Below are 20,761 nucleotides of genomic sequence, written 5' to 3' on the forward strand. Positions count from 1 at the left end.
CATCGTCAGTAGGCCAACTCAATAGAAGACCAACTGCTTTTACCTACGTTTATCAATTCATCGTTGTTTATTGCCTTGTGACCGTTTGTTTGACTTCTGCATCATTCTATTTACATCTCTGTTCTTATCACGGTTCCGACCTCTGCCTGTTGTAGCCACGTGCTAGCAGGAAGAACTGTGACAAGTGGTAGCACAACTTAATCTCGATCAATTTTTTCTCTCGATTCAACCGCGATATATCGCGGAGAATCTCGAGGGAAATACCCCACGAGCCTACTCGCTCAAAATCACAACCCATACCTCGACGTAGCCAACGTAGACTTACACGATGAGTTACGCAAATAACCCGAGGTTAAATAACGGTCATCGCGAGACAGCGAGACGTCTCCTACGATATTGGGAGACATATCCCGATGATCCCAAAACAACAAGAATTTCAGACTCCTTCCGAGCATATACGAGTGTTATAGCGTTCATCGCGTGGAATACGAATATCGGCCGAATCGACGTCAGATACGACGATAGAACCTGGACTCAGGCAACGCAACTCGAAGACAGCTGGAGGATAGAGAATTACGACTATAACGAGGCGGTAAATAGCATCGCCAGGGCGATTATCTACGCCCGAGAACTCCAGGACCTCCAAGGACAATTCGGAGAACCAAGCTCGGAAGAGTTAGACATCACGAAAGGCAAGCAACCCGTGAGAAACAACGAAACCACCGAACCAGGGCCAATTACGCCGCCAACACAGCTTCAACAGCAAGAGCAACAACCTCCTGTGGCACCACTCAAGCACGGCCAATACGAGGGGAATCACGAAGACCCCCAAAAGCCACAGTCAGCGGTATCGGATACAACTGCAAGCCAACCTCAACAAACTTTTCAGCAAGTAGGACCGTCAAATCAACAACAATATACGAAACCGCCGCAAGCCGAGGTTATTCCTCCAAAAACGGAGGCACGAGTCATGGGGACCCCATCGGAGGGAACGCAATTTATACCGAGCCAGGGATGGAATCCTCAACAGCAATATATGCCCCCGGCACAGGAGGATACCTTCCCCCTCAGGGGCAGATGCCATACCCAATGGCAACGGGATTTCCATCCTTCCAGACTCCACCGCCCCCTCAAATGCAGCAGCAGTTCGAGGCAATGCTAATAAACGCGTTCGGAAGGCTGTTGGGCACGGCAACGCCGGGATCGGAACTACCGAACCCAGGGAGGAGATTCGCGGCCATAACGAACATTCAGCAACGATACGGAGTATTCTGGCCCGACGCCGACAGCAAGTACGGCAGGGAGCCCATATTCCACGACCGAGAGACACCATGCTACCGAGACGTAGACCTATGGCTCTCGGCGATCGAAGCCAAGATCGTTGATCCTCACGCCCGAGACGAGGTCTTCAGAGAATGGCAGAGCCTACTTAGAGGCAAAGCACTCAGCTGGTGGGAATATCACCTCGGGCCCGTGGAAAGGAACCAGTACAAGGCCCAGGGATGGTTCGGCCTGCAGAAGGGACTGAGAGCCCGCTTCGGGCCAACCCAGATAGAAGCAATCCAATGGGTAGTATCCAACAAGTTCACCGTAGAAAAGATCGGTAGCAACAAGGACATCCGATTATTCGCCCAAGACTGCTTCAAATATGGCAGAGCATGGTTGGGATCGTCAACGCCCCAGCAGCAACTACTCACGATATTCTACAACGCTCTGGACCCATCTCTGCAACGATTTCTCCACGAACCAACGCTTAATGATACGGTTGAGAGCTATCTCAGACTCGCCGAGGAAAAACGCGGAGTTATTCGAAGATACCTGCAGACCCCAATCGAGGTTCTTCATACAACCGCCCCAGACAGTGAGGATAACGCTCTATGGGGAGGACCACGCCTAGCCTGGAACAACAGGAACCAAGAGAAACGCGATTTTCCCCAGCCACAACGTGACCAGCCCCAATGGCAACAAAAGAAAACGCAACTCAACTGGAAACAACAAAACTGGAAAGATCGCAAACCCTGGAACGCACAGCAGAATTTCCCGAACTCAAGGCGATTCGCCCGGTATAACCGTCCAGGTCAACCGCCTAACGACGCTAAGTTCGTGTGGGAAGACGAATCGGACGAGGACATGATCAATCACCTCGTCGATCACGGGTATATCCTCGAAGACGTCGTAGAAGTCCCAGCGGCACAACCACAAGAGGAAGAGGTAGCCCATACAGGATGGACTAATGACGTTGCCTTCCGCGCCCACGAGGCGACCACTCCCAAGGCAGAGATCCCTCCCCCATCTCCTCAAATACAAGAGGAAGTAACGGTAGTCACGACGGCGTATCAAACAGAGCCCCAGACGGAGCTGCCTAGCGACTTCGCTGGAGTAGCCGTGAAAAACCACGAAATCAGAGAGTTGCCGAAGTTAGCACCAGGCCAAATCATCGACGCTCAGACGAAACCGAATAAGCGTGGCATGCCCTCGAAAAGAACACACCTTCGACTCCACGTCAAAGCCGACGACAATAGCGAACCAGACGAGGTGTGTATCGACACAGGAGCCTCAACTATACTAGTTGAAAAGTCCTGGGTCACACGATTCGCCCGCAAATCGTCTTTTCGAGCGATCGAACCAAGGAAAATGAACGCCGTAGATTCCACCTTCCAGGTCACAGAAGAAGTGACATTTGACTTCTACGTCCCTGGTAAAATAGGCGAGACAGACGTGAACGCACACGTTATTGTCACAGCAGGGGTTGTCAACATGCTCGGAGCAAACCTATTGCTCGGCACCCCCTTCTGTGAGGAACACGGTCTCGTCGTAGACTTCAACAAGTCTGTTGTTAAGTTTCGATCCGTATTTAATATGGAGGCGCCCGTTGAGTATCGACGGCAGACGCCACCCGCCAGGCGCGTGGACAACGCCTACGCAGTAACAATTCCACGGAAGAGTCAAGTCTTCGTCCCGGGACGATACAGCCCTCTGCCAAGGGATAGTAACGACGGGAGCGAGACCTGGCACTTCCACCCAACACATGAGGCAGCGATCTACAGTACGGTAGACCTCGCGACCCCAGCGCTATTTCTCATCCATAACAAAGGAAATTCAGAAATGCGAATCCCCAAAGGCCGCCGTATCGGTCACCTCACGAAACAACCACCAGGGGACACGAGTATCCTGCTCAGCGACCTCGAAGCTGAAAATGAGCAGGACAACGCAATATTCAACATAACTAACGAGGAAAGCACCCCAGAAGGAAGTACCAAACCATGGATAGACGAGATACCAGACTACGGAATCTCTAAACCAGACGACGTGCCAATGATTCTCAGCAAGCACGGCGTCGAGATATGTGACTTCGACAAGGAATTCGCGCAACAACTGCGGAAAATCCTCGACAGGTACGATATTTATCACAACAAGGGTATCATACCACTCCCCGACGAGGAACGTATGCGAATCGACCTCGTCGACGGATGGCAGAACCAAAAAACCAACATAAAGGTATATCCACTCGGTCTCGAAGACCTCGCAGTTTTAGACGAAACCTACGGGCAACTTCACGCCGAGGGAAAGATGGATTGGGCTGACGGCAAGCCAATTCCGATTGCCTGTCCTCTTTTCATCGTATGGCGACAAACGGAGACCGCGAGAAAACCCAGAGTGGTCGCGGACTTACGCCCACTCAACCGTCTAGCGGTCCCAGACGTTTACCCCTTGCCAGACCAAGATGACATAATGAACGCGATTCGTGGCAAGAAAAGAATAACCCTCTTCGACGCCACCGGGTTTTTTCACCAACTGCCTATCCACTCGAAACACCGTAACAGGATGGCAGTGATAAGTCCCCGTGGTATCGAGATCTCGAACGTAGTACTCATGGGATTCAAGAACTCGCCGGCTTACGCCCAACGATTCATGGACCGCATCTTCCAGGACCATAAACACTTCGTTCGCGCGTACATCGACGATATCGTGATCTTCAGCGATACCGACGAAAACCACCTTAAGCATGTTGAAACAGTCCTCAACATAATCAACAACAACAGGCTCAACATAGCAGCGAAAAAGTCATTCGCTGGTTTCCCTTCCGTGAAACTTCTCGGCCATATCGTGGACGGACAAGGGATACGCAGAACGGACGATCGAATCGCTGCATTTAAGAATCTCAGGTTCCCAAAAAACCTTAGCGATCTCGAGAAATACCTCGGAATGGCAGGATGGCTTCGAAAAGACATTCCATGGTACGACGTGATCGCAGCCCCCCTTAACGAAAGGAAAACCGAGCTAGCCGCGATCCTACGCAAGGAGGACCAGTTGCCAACAGGCCTCAATAGGGCTGTAAGAACTAAACGGTTCCAACGTGCGACTTTCGAGCCAACGCTAGAAGAAACGGAAGCATGGGAAACGTTACAAAAGAATCTCTGCGACCAGGTCGTGAGATACCACCATAACCCAGAAAAACCCTTATTCTTTAAGATCGACGCTTGCAAGGGAGGATTCGGGCTTATGGTGTTCCAGATGGATATTACCTGGGACGGCGTAGGAATTCCCGGAAAAGACATCCCACAAAAGCATATCCAACCAGTGCTGTTTCTCTCAAAAGTAACATCCCCAACAGAGAAGCGATACTTCGCGACCGAGGCGGAGGTAGCAGCAGTGGTGTGGGCAGTAAGGAAACTTAGGAAACTGGTGCAATCAAACAGGAACCCAGTACAGATCCTTACGGACCACGCAGCCACAAAGGGAATTCTCACCCACACGTCGTTGAGAACGATGGATCTCAACAAAGCAAATCTTCGGTTGGCGAGTGCCGCCAACTACCTCTCTCAATTCAACCTCAACGTCACCCACGTCCCAGGGAAACTCAACGTTGTACCCGACGCTCTCTCGCGTCTACCGTTGCTGGTGGCAACAGGTAGAGCAGACCCGTTCGAAGAAAGCGACGTACTCGCAGATATCCACGACGATGAGAATATCGCAGCTTTCAACTCAGAGGACGACGAACGGCTAGGAGAACCAGGCGGGTTCACAATTGGGATAAGCAAAGACTTCGCCAGGACCATCGTTGAAAATTACGAAGCCGACCCAAAGTACGGAAAACTCATCCAGCAACTCACGAGACAACGAGAGAGTGGTGATGAGTGGTGGTCACCTAAGGAGGCAGACGACGAGGAAAATCGCGCTCGGAACGAGGGGCGCACGCCGATTCGTCGTCGAATCTCCCCGTGGCAACTATCAGAGACAGGCTTCCTATTCCACCGTGCGTATGATGGGACAAAAAGGCTGTGTATCCCACGCAAAGCCGTCGTGGAAGTTCTCAGCCTTGCCCACGATCAAAAGCACCATTTCGGCGTAGACCGCATGCTAGCAGAGCTAGCCAGCTTCCAGATACGAAACAAGCGATCGGTAGTAAAGCGATATATCGCCTACTGCCCGAGATGTAAGGAAAACCAAGTCGACCGGCAGAGACCGCCAGGCAGCCTGCAGCCGATTCCAGTCGTGGGAATCCCCTTCGATACCGTAACAATCGACTTCGTTACCGATTTACCAAAAGTAAAAGCACGAGGGAGTCCGTGGGCATTACCCGGATTCGAGTGGTTTGATACGCTTGCGCCCACAACGGACAAATTCTCGAAGAAAGTTATACTTCTACCAGGCCACACCACGTACGGAGCCAAGGAGTGGGCAATAGTCCTCATTAGGGCCTTCCAACTGGCTGACTGGGGACTTCCACGTCGTATCATCAGCGATAGAGACCCTAAGTTCATCTCAGCCGTCTGGACCGCGATATTCCGCGCTCTCGGAGTGAAACTGCTCTTGTCTACAGCCTACCACCCACAGACTGACGGCCAGAGCGAGAGAACAAACCAAACAGCGGAAATTGCAATCCGATTCCAACTTTCAGAGTACCCGGAAACCCCATGGCCAGAGGTTCTCCCAGCGCTGCAACACAACCTCAACAACTCGTACACCGCAACGATCGGGAGATCTCCCAATGAGGTCGTATACGGATTCAAGCCTCGAAGCACTCTCGACGTCATCGCGGAAAAAGACGCTCCAACCGAGTCTATCGACGTCATAAGAAAGATATACCAGGACGAGGCAGCGGCTTTGATCGATATAGCGAACTCGCTGAGAAAGGAACGCTACGACAAAAAGCACTCAGACGTCAGATTCTCCGTTGGCGACGAGGTTTGGATAAGACTAGGGAAGGGCTTCCACTTACCTGGCCAACGCCATAACAAGTGGACGTCACGACGTATGGGCCCCTTTCGAATCGTTCGAATTGTGAGCCCAACAGCTTACGAAGTCGACCTCCCGGCCCATTGGCGAATTTTTCCAATCCTATCGGTAGCGCAGCTATACAAGCCAGCCCAGGGAGACGACCCATTCAACCGTGAACAACAGCCGCCCCAACCTATCGAGGTTGACGGCAGCGAAGAATGGGAAATCGACCACATTGTGAGCCGCAGAATCAACCGGAGAAAACGCGAGCCAAGGATCGAATATCTCGTTCGCTGGAAGGGATTTACCGCAAGGTTCGACACCTGGGAGCTTCGCGAATCGCTTGAGACCAACGCAGCAGAGCTCGTCAACGAGTATGAGGCGAGATATCCCGTCGACGCGGAGGTTACACCAACCTACCGCTCCAAGCGACGCCAACAACGAAACAACTAGAACAATGTCGCTATTCTGCGATAAAACAGCTGATTCCTAATAAAGCGATATCAGCGAGATTATTCCTGTCAAAAAGGGTGGTAGGCCAGGGGCGCTGGAAGCGATGCACACGCAGAGCGCCTAGGATGCCAGGAAGGCGCTAGGAGGAATGTTTGGCCGAGGACCGCGCTAGGTGCGCTTAGTCACAGGGAACACGCCGGAAGAAGGCGCGTAAGGGATACGGACAGGTCTTAGGAAAAGAAGAAGCACAATACACATCACGATTGACCCCTGAATGTGCGCCTACGAATATTCGAACAAAACCCTCATGAGTCATGGAAGTTTCCCAGTGTAGGGATGGTGCCAGTCCATGGTCGAACGGGCGAATAGCAAACCATGTCCGTGGAGTAAAATGGAACCTAATGTAGGATTTGTTGATTATTAAAAGTTCGAATCGCACAAGGTGGATTTGAGGTATTAATTATTTCAAGGAAATATGCCCTTGAAAATTTCTCGTGTCACGAGGGGCCCAGGGATACAGGATAGCGCAATGAAATTTTAATTAAAAAGGTAACAACACCGTCTCTAGGTGGATATATGTAGGGGTGGCTGGTTGAAGGTAATACAACCTCGACTAGGACTAGGGGGTAGATGCCTTTGGTAGTCGGTGGTACTTTGTCCGATGTAAGGGGCCTTGATCCATCTTGTGTGGTTTGTTCGGCGACGCGGTTGAAGCCTGTGGTTGAAGGGCACTAGGTATGGGGAGGGTTTTGACGTAGGAGGACTGGACTGTTTGAGGGAACAGCTAACGAGGGATCGTTTAGGGTTAGAGATACTTAGTGTTAGGAATTGTTTAGTTTTGGTGAGATCAAACTCCAAGATATGAACTATATCTTTCTTCGTCCTTGGGATTAACATCTATTTTAAAAGACGGGATTATTATTACACTTTGAACAAAACCATGGCACGGTTAGATAGCCAGGCGATACTAGCGGGTTTTGCTGCTATGAGAGATGGCACTTCAGGATACGGGTTCGAAAGCGACGACTTCGAAAGCAGAGGCTCTGGAGCTGAAGATGGCGACACTGCTTCGCAGTTAGCCGACGAAGACCGCCTGGCAGCTACTCAGCCAGACGCGTTAGATAATAACGACAGCGACAGTTCCTCTGAAGGGAGTATCGGTAATGTCTCGACCATCGCGCCGTCTGTTGAGTATGGTGGTTTAGACTTTAATATCGACCGTAGTACGGTGCTGGATTGGGTCTGTGACGATAGTCTCGATGAACAGAAACGCCTAGCTCGTCGGATTATATGCATTATTCGACTTGGGCTTATTGCATGTCCCTCTCACAACAGTCGGCTATCTCATCAGGACGTTGACGCGAGGGCACAAGGCTTGTCTAGCTATACGGCGGCTACGAACAGTATAATCAGCCGACAAAAGTGTTCCAAAGTCCTGGGATTGATGCGACAAGCCCCGATTGACATGGCATTATACGGGCTTAGATCTTTGGCCAACTTGATTCCTAAAGTCGATTTGAAGAGACTAGTATGCGGCGTAGACAGAGACAACAACCATCGCTACATCAACCTAGACAATGACTACCAGGGTAGCGTCGAACTTTCACGAACGAGGTTTGACATCGATAGCTTTATTCATGTCATTCCCTGCATTGCCGACTTTAAACATCCGATTAAATACACGCCGGTCCCACAGCGAGGCAGGTTCATCCGATCAACCGTCCATATCAAGCGTCATGTCATGGTCGACGGTCAACAGAAGTTGGTTTCACTACATACCATACCACATATATTCTTCGGAGAAACACAAGACCAGCCAATCTACCTCTTCTTCCCCCAACTATTTGAAGAAGTTCAGGATCGCCAAAGTACACAGTCTGGTCATACGCAGTTGAGGGACGATGAGTATGGTTCCTTCTTTAATGATGTCATGATCCCTTGCCTACATGAGGTCTGCGCTACGTCAGAGCGAGGGCATATGCCAGCAAGTTTTGCAGATGCGGTAGAAATTGCTAGGTTTTCCAAAGGCTCGGATGACGCAGGGCATGACAGACGTCTACCAGCCTACAGCTTCAACATTACTAACAACCATTTTCACCAACTTGCTATACTACTACAGCAAAGGATACATGATCTTAGCACGAAGCAAGAAGGCTTCTACCAAGGCTTGTTCTTTGTACTCGATCAGAAGAATACAAAACTAAAGTATGGAGGTTCTCTCTCGGCGACTATATGTGTTGATGATTTCTAGAGCAAACAGTCCCAAGTTGTTGAGGAGTTGGATCAAACCGCCCTAGATGCTAACTACCCTCAACTGATTGATTTAGCGGCTGAGTGGGCACCAAGCCGAAAGTCTCTAGGGGCATATGTTCTCCTTGCACGACGATGTTGTCAACTCAACACCCTCCGCTTCCTCTACGGGCTTAACATCGAGTGGACTCTCTCTGGCACTAACGAGTCAAAACTTCCTACCCTATCGGATCAGCGCGTTCAGGGGGGTTTACATCACGAGTTCCATGTTAATCATCTGAGGGACACTTGCAGTATAACGGCTGAACCTACTGGCGATCTATTACGACAAGGGTTATACTACTACTAGAGCTATACTGTTGGTAAAGAGATCCTCCTTAGCCCTGGACAGAAGCCTTATGGTTTCTCTTATCTTATGCAAGGTGGCTTCGATGATGATAGCCTTAGCAAGATACTGAGGAAAGCAGCTAGCCCGAGAGCCGCTCGGGCAATGGTCGACGCCGGGCTTCGCCATTCAAACGAGTTCATTAGAAGAAGAACACAGCGAGCGGAGAAGACCCATTCCTGTTGGCGAGGAGAGTGGCGATGCAGCTCCCAGTTAGCTAGGCTTATTGGGGAGGCTGACGATGCATGGATGCAAGAACTTGACTTTAGTGAGCCGTCACGGTCAGAATTCTTCAAAAGACATCATGGAGGCAGAAGGGCGAAGAACTCTTGCTGTAGTGCTTTCTACTGCATTCCTTCCGAGACCTACTAGAGCTTTATCCGAGCTGTAGCTTCAACCTACGTGCTCGTTCTTGATCTCATTTCGGCGTCAACACGAAACATTAGGTCGGCAGTACCTAGGGCGGTATTACTATATGCCGTTATAGCAACATTGTTGAAGACCTTTGTTAATCCTATGAACCCGAGATTTCAGTATGTCCTTGACAACGCAACTGGAATCGGCCAACCGCCCCTAACTTTACAAAACGGTAAGCCAAAGAAGAGGGGTCTGGGAATAGCGACAACTATGGAAAACTACGGCTTTAGGTTTTTACCTAACAACCTTGTTAACTGGGGGGACTTTAAAATCCACGAGGATTTGACGTCTGGTTTGGATATTCCTGGCTTTAAGATCTCTACTGGGAAGCGGGCATATGACGAGATCGAGGATAGCCCGGGTGCCTTGTTTGCAATGCTGCGAGAGCTTCTTGAGGCGGAATGGAAACACAAGGGGAGAGTGAAGATGATCTGCCGTCTGAGTAGTTATCTCATCCTGCGCGAGTACCGCAAGTACGCCTTGAAGCGTATCTGCTATGGTAAGACATTATCTAGCCTGATGATGCAGGAGATTGAGGGAGACCATGTACCCTTTACCTTCGATAGCCTTCGGCGCTTTACGGAAGGGTGCGGCCTAGAGCTCGCGATCTCTGGAAATAACAGGACGAAATATAGGGATTTGAGCCTTTTCTGGAAGTTTACTTGGGCCGATATGCCTAGAGACCCGGAAAGGGGGAAATCGAGGAAGGATCTAGGATCAACTTTCAAGAACGAAAATTGGAGGAGCTGGTATAAGAGTATAAGCGACACAATCAGCCGCCAGATCAGACTTCACAGTCGTCGAGACGCTCCTATTACGCCCGAATCGTTTGAAGAACAGCATAAGGCACTCTTCTTTTCACAGCACTCCGCATTCCCATTTCCAGGCGAGAATGGCAGCCTCGTCAAGAGCAAAGATCACCAGACGAACACAAGATGCATCTTATGCACCGGTGTATGTTATCAAGGTCAGAAGCCTGGCGCGAAATATTTGCCTCTAGATATTGTAGGCTTGAAGGAAAGGTACTATATGCTTCATCACAACGATACGGCGAGGAAGATTGGATGGGAGATTCCAATCGGGATGAGAAACATCTAGACAGCGAGCAAGATAAGGCAGGAGGTTGAAGGCTGCGTGGCAGACGGGGTTGTATAGCATTACAAGAAAATAGGGAAGGTTAGAATCTTTCAAGGGCAGATTTCCTTGATTTATGCATGCATTGAATATCAGGGAAAGAAAACTTATGACTAGTGTATGATGGCCTAGCGTGTCTGGCTATGCCTTGTAGTTGCATTACTAGGGGGCGTATGAGCTAGGGTTAAGGGGTGGAAGAAGGCATGGGCTAGGGTAGGAGAGTGCGGGTATTAATCCATCGCTAAGGATAAATAAACGCACAATCTCCTTCATATAAAAACTTTCTTCCGTCAGTTAGAAAGAATCTATTTAAGTAGCATCCGAGATGCATAAACGCAAAAGGGTCCACTTCAACGACATTGTTGAGTCCACTCCACGGCAGGGGCAAGTCCAGGAGGGCGAGGTATTATTACCGCAATCCCCACGGCAAAGCAGACACGGTAGTAGCAACCCATCTTCTCAGCAAAAATCAACATTCCGTCAAGTTCCCCGAATGCCCTTACCAGCGTTGATTAGGGAGTACAAGAGCCTCAGTATCGCTAAACAAAAAACACATATTACAACTTATATTATAAGTATAGCAGCTATAGCTGATATTCTTCTTTGTTTAGATTATGACTGGTCTATAATCAGTAAGTTCTGCTTTTGCATATAAGGCTTTAATTACTAATACTTAGTGATTTAGGTGAGGAGGTTGAGAAGACCTTAAGAAATCGTGATTCGTCTGGGTCGACCAACGACCCAATAAGCACAACAAAGCACACGACCGAACAGGAAAGTGAAGAGCAACAAAGAAGTGAGCAGCCATTTCTTCATGGATCCGACGACATCACCGCTAGTGCCGGGGCAATCATAGATAGCGACTCGCACAGAACAAGCAATATTCAATCGAAAGAGACGGAGCCGGTCGCAGCCGACAGGAGAAAGATATTACCATCCCGAGTTAGTTCTGGTAAGACAGAACCTCAACAGCAATATGCAGCGGGCGTGAAACTAAAGAAGGCACCCCGGACTCTTGAAGGTCTCAAAAGACAGATCAACGAGAAAAATTCTTCGACAATAAGGAATGAGATGCAAGACCAGTGGAATAGGTTTACTTCTGCTGGTATAGGACTGATTGACCCATCAAGTCCACGCCTTAGGGAAGAAGACTGTTACCAAATTGGAGAGTTATTATTTTGCCGTATGTTTGGGGGTAAGATCAAAGATCAGTTGTATGACTTGTTGGTGGAGTGTAACTACTCTACTGGCAAGCCTGCAGTTGAACGGCGATTTCAGACAAAGCAACTGGCAAGCGACCTGCGACAGCATAATGCGGAAGAGCTTGCTAGGTTTGCGGAGGCCTGGGGTCGGGTTGACGGGGAGAGTCTTGGTTTGCAGGCAGCGGCTGCCAAGCTACATTTGTACGCAAAGCAGTTCGAAGTTTGGGACCAGTGGCAGACTGTTAGACGACTCTACCAAGGAGACATGCAGAAGGCTTTAGAAATGAAGGCTTTCCTTGGAGATCAAGGCATTCGGCTACGCCAGGGACAAGGTGTAGATACTGGGGTTGCTATGTATCTTGCTCGAGGTCTTGGTTTTACAAAGGAGAAGAGATTGAAGGATATGATTTACGACTATACTATTATTAGAGTTCTGGTGGAAAGGCTAGGAATAGGAGTTCTGGTGTTTATACCAAGTACTATTAGCTCTTGGTAGAAGCGTTTTAGCGGTAGGAACATTGACGGGAACAGCAAGGTTCCAAGGAGAGAAAGGATTGAGGCTGTTTTCGATTTGCTCGTATCTCAAATGCCACAGGTATATACTATCTGTAAGGCAGCTAAGAAGAGTATTGTTAAAGGATTTTTGGCTGATGGTACTATTGAGGTTACAAAAGCCTTGAGAATGATAAAAGATGGGAGACTGAAGAAGGATATTCTAGAGCTACCTTTGATTGATTTTGTATATAGTCTGGATAGGGAGGATAACACATAGGGATCAAACTATTTCTTTAGGTCGCCAGTGGCGGCTAAAAGATTTAGTTGGGGTAGTAGTTGGATGTTTGGGTCGCCAGTGGCGGCCGAAAGATTTAGTAGGGGTGGTAGTTAGATGTTTGGGTCGCCAGTGGCGGCCGAAAGATTTAGTGGGGGTGGTAGTTGGATGTTTGGGTCGCCAGTGGCGGCCGAAAGATTTGGGGTGGTAGTTAGATGTTTGGGTCGCCAGTGGCGGCCGAAAGATTTAGTGGGGGTGGTAGTTGGATGTTTGGGTCGCCAGTGGCGGCCGAAAGATTTGGGGTGGTAGTTAGATGTTTGGGTCGCCAGTGGCGGCCGAAAGATTTAGTGGGGGTGGTAGTTAGATGCAACGGCGCCCGAAACATTCATTCCTATATAGATAGTAATCTTTCAAGACCATATAACGTACATGATAAGCGAGTGAGACAGACAAGCGAGTGAGACAGTAAACCGCGACCGTCGCACCTTGACGCGACCGGCACCTTTTCCTCTACAATAAATCATGGAATCAGCTAGTATTGAAAGAAGGTTACAAATTGCCCTTCAAGCAATGAGAAATGACCCAAAACTTAGTGCTCGGGCCGCAGGTGCACTCTATACAGTCAGTCACGCAACATTAAGCCGGCGACTAAAGGGAATAGTCTCACGACGCGACAGCATGCCTAATTCACGGAATTTATCAGATTTAGAAGAGAAGACAATAGTTGAGTATATTCTCGACCTAGATGCGCGATCATTTCCTCCCCGGCTGAGTGGTGTGGAAGAAATGGCCAATCGACTTCTCGCAGAGCGCGACGCGCCTCCAGTTGGGAAGCGCTGGGCTTCTAATTTCGTCAAGCGACAACCACAGCTTAGGACGCGTTTCTTTCGCAAGTATGACTATAAGAGAGCTCAATGCGAAGATCCAGAGGTGATTCGTGGCTGGTTTTCGCTTGTGAAGAATACAATTGCGAAGTATGGTATTGCTGATGCTGATATCTACAACTTTGATGAGACCGGCTTTATGATGGGCGTTATTGCTTCTGGAATGGTTGTTACAAGTGCTGAAAGGCGTTCAAATACGAAGATGACACAGCCTGGCAATAGGGAATGGGTTACAGTTATCCAGGCTATTAATTCCCAAGGGGAGAGCATCCCGCCATACATCATCGTTGCAGGCCAGTATCACCTCTCAAGCTGGTATACAGAAACCTCTCTTCCGGGCGATTGGGCTATTGCAACGTCTGAAAATGGATGGACAACAAACGAGAGAGGTATTGACTGGATCAGACACTTCGACATTTATACAAAACCACGTACGTCTGGGAAATATCGCCTCCTCGTTGTTGATGGTCATGAAAGTCACCACTCCGCAGCCTTCGAGCTCTTTTGTCAAGAAAACAACATTATTACACTGTGCATGCCGGCTCACTCGTCTCATCTACTTCAACCCTTAGATGTTGGTTGTTTTCAGCCGTTAAAGAATGCCTACGGTCGGCAAATTGAGAATAAGATACGGCGAGGCACAACCCATATCTCGAAGGAAGATTTCTTTGCAGCATTTCACGAAGCTTTTAAGCAGTCTTTTACGAGGAAAAATATCCAGGGAGGTTTCCGAGGAGCTGGACTTGTCCCTTTGAATGCAGAAAGTGTTCTCTCAAAGCTGGATGTAAAGTTCCGAACGCCAACGCCTGAGGAGGGGGTCCCTCAGACACCAGACCCTTGGATCTCTAGGACGCCGAGCAACCCAAGCGAAGCAAGATCACAGTCTACTTTTATTAAGAGTCGAATCTCACGCCACCGAAGCAGCTCTCCAGCATCAATTTATAGTGCTGTGAGTAAGCTAGCCAGAGGGACAGAAGGACTAGGGCATCGGGTAGCATTACTAGAGTCAGAGGTTCAAATCCTTCGAGAGGAGAATGCAATATTAAGTCGGCGTCGAAGGGCTAAGAAAACACGTCTACAGAAAGGAGGAAGTCTTACTATATCTACTGGAGAGGATATACAGTCGCAAAGAGAGGCAGACACGCAACTACAAGAGGAAACGCGACGGAGTAGTGGTCGCAAAGTGAGGTCTGAGACGACTCATCGTCGGTGTGGCGTATGCGGGAATACAGGCCACAACGCGAGAACATGTCAATTTATTGAGGAAACATCCGAAGAACAGGAATCCGAGTAGTATTAATCAATCTAAGATTTCTTGTTATAGATTTCGATATTATTGTCGCGAAGGTCTGGTTTACTGTCTCACTCGCTTGTCTGTCTCACTCGCTTATCATGTACGTTAATCTTGAAAGAAATAATAAAAAGTATTATATTATTAAGAGAACGCAGAAACTAGAGAAAATTAAAGTAATTCTTCTTTAAAAAATAAATACTAGAAAAAAGTAGTAAGTATATAAAATTATAAAATAAGAAAGTCTATCTTATTACATAATAGTCACGTGATATACCACGTGATATTAAATCTAGAGTTAATAAATTAAGTAAGGAAAAGGAAAAAGAACATTATAAAAGAAAGGATAATATAGAATAAAGTAGTTTTTATTTTAAAAGTATTTAATAAAAATATAATAGTAAAATATATAATCTATAGAATTACTTTTTCTTAACTCTAACCCTATTTACCTTAACTGATATTACCTTACCTTTAGCTATAGCTATAGCTATAGCCTAGCCTAGCCTAATCTCTCTCTAAAAAACCTACCTTACTTACTTACTTAAACTTACTTACTTCCTTTAAAACAAAATTCTTACCCCGTTTTTTAACCCTAACCTGACCCTACCGGGGCGGGGCACGCCTACTACTAGCGCTTAAATTTAGCTATATTAACTTAAACTTTATAGCTCTTGTTAGTAGTAGTAATGCTAGCTATAGTAGCGTTTAGGGGCCCTTGTTGCCTACCCCTGTCTCTACCCCCTGTATAGTGACAGGGGGTGGGGAAAAACTTTTGAAGCGCTCCTCTATACTAGTAAAGCATTGCCGAGACTGCGACATATTCTGCCTGTTTCCCCGCTCTGCCATTTACCTTCCAGAACATCTATACTAAAGAAACATCGCCTAGCATCCTCAACAGATTAAACGCATCTATTAAGGCCTCGACATCCAGTATGTGTAACCCATTGAACTACACTATAGGTTGGATATGCGCCATCACCACCGAGTACGTCGCCGCACAGCTTTTTCTTGACGAGGCTCACGACCTGCCCGAGTTCGTCTCGCCACATGATAACAACAATTATGCCCTCGGTCGCATAGGTAGACACAATGTCGTCATTGCTGTGTTGCCTGAGGGTGAATACGGCACGACTTCGGCGGCTGTTGTCGCGCGGGACTTGCTCCACTCGTTTCCCAACGTCCGGATCGGTCTTATGGTAGGCGTTGGCGGCGGGTCTCCAAGCTCAAATCACGATATTCGCCTTGGGGATGTCGTGGTTAGCTCTCCGGGCAACGGCTACGGTGGGTTGTTTCAATACGACTATGGCAAGTCTATTCAGGACCAGAAATTCCAGACTACTGGGTTCCTAAACCAGCCCCCAGGAGTACTTCGAACGGCTGTAGGTAGCCTCAAAGCTGACTTTGAACAAAATGGGAACGGCCTTCATGAGGCAGTCAATGCTACGTTGCTTAAAAAGCCTCGCCTAAAGAAAAAGTACGCTCGGCCTCCTCCTGAGACTGACATACTCTTTCGGAGCGATGTTGTTTTTGACTCAAACAAGTCAATAACGCACCTGAGCCTAGACGAAAGAAACCAGATGTTGGTTTTGCGACCAGAACGCGCTGAAGATGACGACAATCCATCGATTCATTACGGGCTGATTGCATCTGCGAATCAATTAATGAAGGATGCCATAATTCGTGACAAGCTTAGCGCAACTAAAGGGGTCCTATGCTTTGAGATGGAAGCTGCCGGGCTTATGAATCATTTCCCGTGCTTGATCATAAGAGGCATCTGTGACTATGCTGATTCACATAAAAACAAAATTTGGCAGGGTTATGCAGCCATGACTGCAGCTGCTTACGCAAAGGCTCTGATTTATCGTGTTCACCATTCTAGGCTAGAGAACGAGAAAAAAATATCGGAGCTTATCTCCCAGGGTGAGTGGAAATTATGCTGATCTTTGCGATATGTTCCTCCGCTTCTAACATAGCTAGTATTCGAGGTCAATCACAACATTCTTAAAGTTCAACATTCTATTAACTTTAGTAACCTCGACAAGTTGGTTATTGCAGCAGGTGCTGAATATGACGCCCATCATAACCAGCATGAGCCAAAGTGCCATCCAAAAACAAGAATCGAATTGCTAGACAAAATTCGGACCTGGTCTGAAGATTCAAGCGACAGACGCATTTATTGGCTGAGCGGATTAGCTGGCACTGGGAAGTCAACTATTTCTCGCACTGTTGCTCAAGGTTTTCATGATAGGAAACTCCTTGGCGCAACTTTCTTTTTCAAAAGAGGCGAAACCGACCGCAATAAGGCATCTTATCTCTTCAGCACGATTGCCCGGCAGCTGACTCGACGACGACCCGAAATTTACCCCTTCGTTGTGGATGCCGTAAAAGAGACTGATAACATTTCTTCCAAGAGTATTGCAGAGCAGTTTCGCGAACTTTTACGCACTCCTTTTGAAAAGGCATACTCTGAGCTATTCTCCGAGGCGTATGAGGAGACGTACAAGAGTGTCTATATAGACCTTATTGAAAAGACAGAGAAAGAGTCGCTCAACGCAGCCTCAAAAAAGGAAAAGATACGCAAGAATACCTCCACAGGCGCCTTGGAAAAAGCATCCAAAAAAGCTTTGGAAGAGGCTCTTACAGATTCTCTTGCAGATGCACATGGCAGGGTTCCGCGAAAAATATCCAAACACTATCAGAAACCCGACCCCAAAAGTTTTGGTGGTAGAGCTCACGAGACGGCTGACGAAAAGGCACGTAAAACGGCTGAACTCAAGATCAAAGGAACCAAGACACTATTTTTAGTCCTGGACGCGCTGGATGAATGTGCGGTAGATAAGGATATTGAGATCTTCATCCCGTTACTCTCTGACCTCGCTAAGTCAAAGGTATACAAGTTGAAAGTGTTCGTCACAAGCAGACCGGAAATTGCGATTCGGTATGCGTTTAGCCCTATCACAGAGCTTTACCAGGAGAACATACTACACCAAGTCGCAGAAAGTATTGTGTCCCAAGACATTAAAGTGTTTTTAACAGATGAGTTGGCAATAATAAGGCGTAAATGGAACACCCGGGTTCAAAGAAATCCTTCTAGCCAGTTAGGCAGCGACTGGCCGGGAGACTCTAGAATCGAAATCTTAGTTCGTACTGCGGCCCAACTCTTCATCTTTGCCGCAACAGCATGTCGATTCATTGAAGATCCGTTCAGCAACCCAGAAGAACAGCTCACACGCATCATAAAGGCCGCTAGCGAAAGCGGCGTTAACGACAAAATGGCCCCGACATATCTTCCAGTGCTATGGCAGTTCAAGGCAGATAGAACCGAACCAGAAATAAGCATGCTGCTAAAGGACTTTTCAAGGATCGTTGGCACGATAATTCTCCTTGAGCAGCCATTGCCAGTCGACACGATAGCAGCCCTAGTCGATGTCAAAGCTATTACAGTTGATCGCATTTTGGACCCTCTGAGCTCAGTAATCGACATTCCTGAGGATAGGGCATGCCCAGTGAAGCCCTTTCACTTGTCCTTCCGCGATTTTCTATTAGGCTCCGCAGCCGGGGAATTTTCAATAAACCATGCACAAGCACACAAGGAGATTGCTTCCAACTGCGTGGATTTGCTTGGAAAGAGACAACCTTTACGCTACAATATATGCAATCTGCAACCCGGATACAGATCGTCGCAGATAGACCCAGGGGTGTTGGAGGCTCGGTTGCCTCCACACGTACAGTATGCTTGTCTTCACTGGGTTTATCATTTAAGAAAAGCAAATGTTTGCCTGGAAAATGATGACATGTATCATCGGTTCTTGCGGGCTCATTTCCTTCATTGGCTGGAGGCTCTCAGCTTAATGGGGGAAATTGCGCGAGTGGGACTTATGGTGGACAGTCTACTGGTAATGGCCGAAGTAAGTTTCTGGTTACGGCTCGACAGTTCAAATGCGGTCGCGATGGTGTCGCGAGGGAGCTCAGATTATTGATTGATTATAGGATTCAAGTCTTTTTGAGTTGTGCGACTTTCTTCACGAAGCCAAGTGGTTCGTAACCAAGAAAGTATTTGCTTCAAAAAATATTTCGTTCGCAGTAAACGAGTTGGTGCACCCAGGCGCTGGCAATGAGCTTCATGAATACCCACTTCAAATTTATTGGTCGGCCCTAGCCTTTACACCAACCGCAAGCAGAATACGCATAACTTTTGTTAACCTCATGCCGAGATTAATTAGCTTCCAAACATCTCGGGAAACTTTATGGACACCTTACTTAATATGCGAACTCAAAGCGCAGCCTCGAGAGAGTTACAAAGCTGTGGCAGTTTCATCAAATTCCAAGTTCATTGCGTATGTCAACAATTTGAGCAATATCCATGTCCGATTGCTCTCTACTGGCTTAAAATTTTCTTCGTTCAATATTTCAGAGCCCTTACTTCCAGGGTCGAGGTTGTCACTGGCATTCTCGAAGGAATCAACACATCTTTTCATAGGAACTTCCTCCAACATATGCATGCATCATATTGGCAAGAAAGAGCTTATATGGACGGTTTGGATCACGGAAGCTGATGTAGATCATATTTCCGTGTCATATGAGCATGACATACTCGCTTCAGCTCATAGAAACTCCTCTGTCGTTTTATGGTTGGTCTCCAACGGCGCAAGACTGGGGTCTCTTGTGAGCAATCAGCCAAATATGGAAAGTCAAATGGATCAGACCACAAGAGCTTTTGTCTCTTTTTCGAAATCTGCAAACTATTCCCTAGTGGCAGCCTCCTTTGGGCGCAACGTTTACGTATGGAATGTTTTCACAGCAGAGTGCCTCTATACATTTACGAGTTGCGCCTCCGTTGTCTGTCCAGTGACGTTCTGTTCTGACAACAAGCTTTTAGTGGCTTGTGATATTGGTGGGGAGTTCCAAATTATGGACATCAGTTTGGACTTCTCCAAGTCTTGCTTACATGAACTTGGGCCTTCCAGTGGTCAAATCGCCGTGTCTCATAATGGCAAATTTGTGGCATCCAGCTGCTACAGCAGCCCAAACCAAAGCCCGTCAATTTTTATATGGGTTGCGGACGAAAAAATTACACATCAAATTTTGGATATCCCCGAACAATGGTTTGTTCGTACGGGAACCCCCCAGCTTATGTTTTCGCATGATGGAAGGCGTTTGATTTATTCCATGGGATCGCGCATTCTCATCTGGTTAATGCCTCCAATCGATCACCCAATATCCAAAGAAATGGGAAGAACTCTACCAGGTGCCGAAACCGTCGAAACAGGTAGATGCTTCATACACGAGTCGAAAGAGGGCCAAATCGTTGTTTCGAGCCACAGCTTTGGGAAAATAAAATTTTGGTCCGCAAAAACAGGTCGGCTTGACAAAATGGTTGATGGCTTCAAGGAGGGTTATGTTCCAAACGGTGTGGTACTACCACCTGATATGAAACACATTCTCGCAGTGACAGACAAGGGACCCCATCAATTGAGGTCGTTGAATGATCCCAATGAGATTAAGATGGTACCGAAAGCTTCTCTCGGAGTGTTAGATACCTCCGGGCCTTGGTCTGCGACGTTTTCGCAGGATTCTAGATTCATTGCCATCTGCTCCTTCCACCAGTTCAGTCTATGGACAGTGGAGGCAGAAAACTTATTTCAGGACGCTCCATTTTGCGGAGTTCCGTATGCAATATCGTCAGATGGGAAACTAGCAGCGTACAGCGTGAAGTTGCCTAGGTCAGACTCAATTGGGTTGACGAGCAAG

General features: G+C 47.8%; 4 protein-coding genes across 4 annotated transcripts; all 4 read left to right on the plus strand.

Annotated features, from left to right (window-relative positions):
• Positions 1 to 1,134: 1,134 nt before the first annotated feature.
• CTRU02_201012 (uncharacterized protein) lies at positions 1,135 to 6,675 on the plus strand (the record flags this gene model as incomplete). The annotated part of the gene is made up of 2 exons (XM_070203780.1): positions 1,135 to 5,550; positions 6,016 to 6,675. The coding sequence occupies 2 exons, from the start codon at positions 1,135 to 1,137 to the stop codon at positions 6,673 to 6,675; spliced, it is 5,076 nt and encodes a 1,691-aa protein (XP_070062362.1).
• A 4,511-nt stretch (positions 6,676 to 11,186) lies between these two features.
• Positions 11,187 to 12,559, plus strand: CTRU02_201013 (uncharacterized protein; the record flags this gene model as incomplete). The annotated part of the gene is made up of 2 exons (XM_036730562.1): positions 11,187 to 11,493; positions 11,547 to 12,559. The coding sequence occupies 2 exons, from the start codon at positions 11,187 to 11,189 to the stop codon at positions 12,557 to 12,559; spliced, it is 1,320 nt and encodes a 439-aa protein (XP_036577586.1).
• A 795-nt stretch (positions 12,560 to 13,354) lies between these two features.
• On the plus strand, positions 13,355 to 15,010 carry CTRU02_201014 (transposase; the record flags this gene model as incomplete). Its single annotated transcript, XM_070203781.1, has 1 exon — positions 13,355 to 15,010. One exon carries the CDS (start codon positions 13,355 to 13,357, stop codon positions 15,008 to 15,010), a length of 1,656 nt encoding a protein of 551 aa, XP_070062363.1.
• A 932-nt stretch (positions 15,011 to 15,942) lies between these two features.
• CTRU02_201015 (g-protein beta wd-40 repeats containing) lies at positions 15,943 to 18,990 on the plus strand (the record flags this gene model as incomplete). Its single annotated transcript, XM_070203782.1, has 3 exons — positions 15,943 to 16,930; positions 16,988 to 17,481; positions 17,788 to 18,990. 3 exons carry the CDS (start codon positions 15,943 to 15,945, stop codon positions 18,988 to 18,990), a joined length of 2,685 nt encoding a protein of 894 aa, XP_070062364.1.
• Positions 18,991 to 20,761: the final 1,771 nt, after the last annotated feature.

This window comes from Colletotrichum truncatum (genome assembly GCF_014235925.2).
Source record: "Colletotrichum truncatum strain CMES1059 chromosome Unknown Contig_0001, whole genome shotgun sequence".
Taxonomy (NCBI): Eukaryota; Fungi; Ascomycota; class Sordariomycetes; order Glomerellales; family Glomerellaceae; genus Colletotrichum; species Colletotrichum truncatum.